This window comes from Rhinopithecus bieti, unplaced genomic scaffold (assembly GCF_001698545.2).
Source record: "Rhinopithecus bieti isolate Rb0 unplaced genomic scaffold, ASM169854v2 scaffold_81889, whole genome shotgun sequence".
Classification (NCBI taxonomy): Eukaryota; Metazoa; Chordata; class Mammalia; order Primates; family Cercopithecidae; genus Rhinopithecus; species Rhinopithecus bieti.
Genome location: NW_016830131.1, coordinates 343,400 through 345,257, shown reverse-complemented (window position 1 = coordinate 345,257; position 1,858 = coordinate 343,400). Strand labels below are relative to the sequence as shown.

Genomic DNA, 1,858 nt, shown 5'->3' with positions numbered 1-1,858 from the left:
TCTCTCTTCCTCGGCGCTGCCTACGGAGGTGGCAGCCATCTCCTCCTCGGCATCATGGCCGCCCTCAGACCCCTTGTGAAGCCCAAGATCGTCAAAAAAAGAACCAAGAAGTTTATCCGGCACCAGTCAGACCGATATGTCAAAATTAAGCGGAACTGGCGGAAACCCAGAGGCATTGACAACAGGGTTCGTAGAAGATTCAAGGGCCAGATCTTGATGCCCAACATTGGTTATGGGAGCAACAAAAAAACAAAGCACATGCTGCCCAGTGGATTCCGGAAGTTCCTGGTCCACAACGTCAAGGAGCTGGAAGTGCTGCTGATGTGCAACAAATCTTACTGTGCCGAGATTGCTCACAATGTTTCCTCCAAGAACCGCAAAGCCATCGTGGAAAGAGCCGCCCAGCTGGCCATCAGAGTCACCAACCCCAATGCCAGGCTGCGCAGTGAAGAAAATGAGTAGACAGCTGGTGTGCACGTTTTCTGTTTAAATAAATGTAAAAACTGCCATCTGGAAAAAAAAAAAAAAAAAAAAGAAAAGAAAAGAAAGGGTAGTCCACCAGAATCACAGGGAATCCACACCACTTAATAGTATGCTGATCATGAAATAATGAAACGTCATGATGAACTGAAAATTGAAAAGAACACTGAATATTCAACGGGCATGTTGCAGAAATTTAAGAAAAGATACAGCGCTTGGGGGAGGGGGGCGTCCATTCCAAGATGGCCAAACAGGAACAGCTCTAGTCTGCAGCTCCCAGCGTGACTGATGCAGAAGATGGGTAATTTCTGCATTTCCAACTGAGGTACCCGGTTCATCTCACTGGGACTGGTTGGACAGTGGGTGCAGTCCATAGAGGTCGAGCCAAAGCAGGGCAGGGCATCACCTCACCCAGGAAGCACAAGGGGTTGAGGGATTTCCCTTTCCTAGCCAAGGGAAGCTGTGACAGACAGTACCAGTAAAATCGGGACACTGCTACCCAAATACTGCACTTTTCCAATGGTCTTAGCAAACGGCACACCAGGAGATTATATCCCGCGCCAGGCTCAGCAGGTCCCACGCCCATGGAGCCTTGCTCACTGCTAGCACAGCAGTCCGAGATCAAACTGTGAGGCAGCAGCCTGGCTGGGGGAAGGGCATCCGCCATTGCTGAGGCTTGAGTAGGGAAACAAAGCAGCCGGGAAGCTTGAACTGGGTGGAGCCCAGTGCAGTTCAACGAGGCCTGCCTGCCTCTCTAGACTCCACCTCTGGAGGCAGGAAATAGCTGAACAAAAGGCAGCAGAAACTTCTGCAGACTTAAATGTCCCTGTCTGACAGCTCTGAAGAGAGCAGTGGTTCTCCCAGCATGGTATTTGAGCTCTGAGAACGGACAGACTGCCTCCTCAAGTGGGTCCCTGACCCCCACGTAGCCTAACTGGGAGACACCTCCCAATAGAGGCCAATTTACACCTCATACAGCCAGGTGCCCCTCTGAGACGAAGCTTCCAAGAGGAAGGATCAGGCAGCAATATTTGCTGTTCTGCAATATTTGCTCCTCTGCAGCCTGCGCTGGGATACCCAGGCAAACAGGGTCTGGAGTGGACCTACAACAAACTCCAACAGACCTGCAGCTGAGGGACCTGACTGTTAGAAGGAAAACTAACAAAGAGAAAGGAATAGCATCAACGTCAACAAAAAAGACATCCACACCAAAACCCCATCTGTAGGTCACCATCATCAAAGACCAAAGGTAGATAAAACCACAAAGATGCGGAGAAACCAGAGCAGAAAAGCTGAAAATTCTAAAAACCAGAGCTCCTCTTCTCCTCCAAAGGATCGCAGCCCCTCACCAGCAACAGAAAAAAGCTGGACAGACAAT

General features: G+C 50.1%; 2 protein-coding genes across 6 annotated transcripts in view; one reads left to right on the top strand and one right to left on the bottom strand.

Annotated features, from left to right (window-relative positions):
- Positions 1–1,858, bottom strand: part of PARP11 (poly(ADP-ribose) polymerase family member 11) — a 55,909-nt gene that overhangs the window by 35,367 nt on the left and 18,684 nt on the right. The gene's annotated exons all lie outside the window — the stretch shown is intronic.
- Positions 7–509, top strand: LOC108524218 (60S ribosomal protein L32). Its single transcript, XM_017865201.1, has one exon. The coding sequence runs from the start codon at positions 55–57 to the stop codon at positions 460–462; it is 408 nt and encodes a 135-aa protein (XP_017720690.1). The 5' UTR covers positions 7–54; the 3' UTR covers positions 463–509.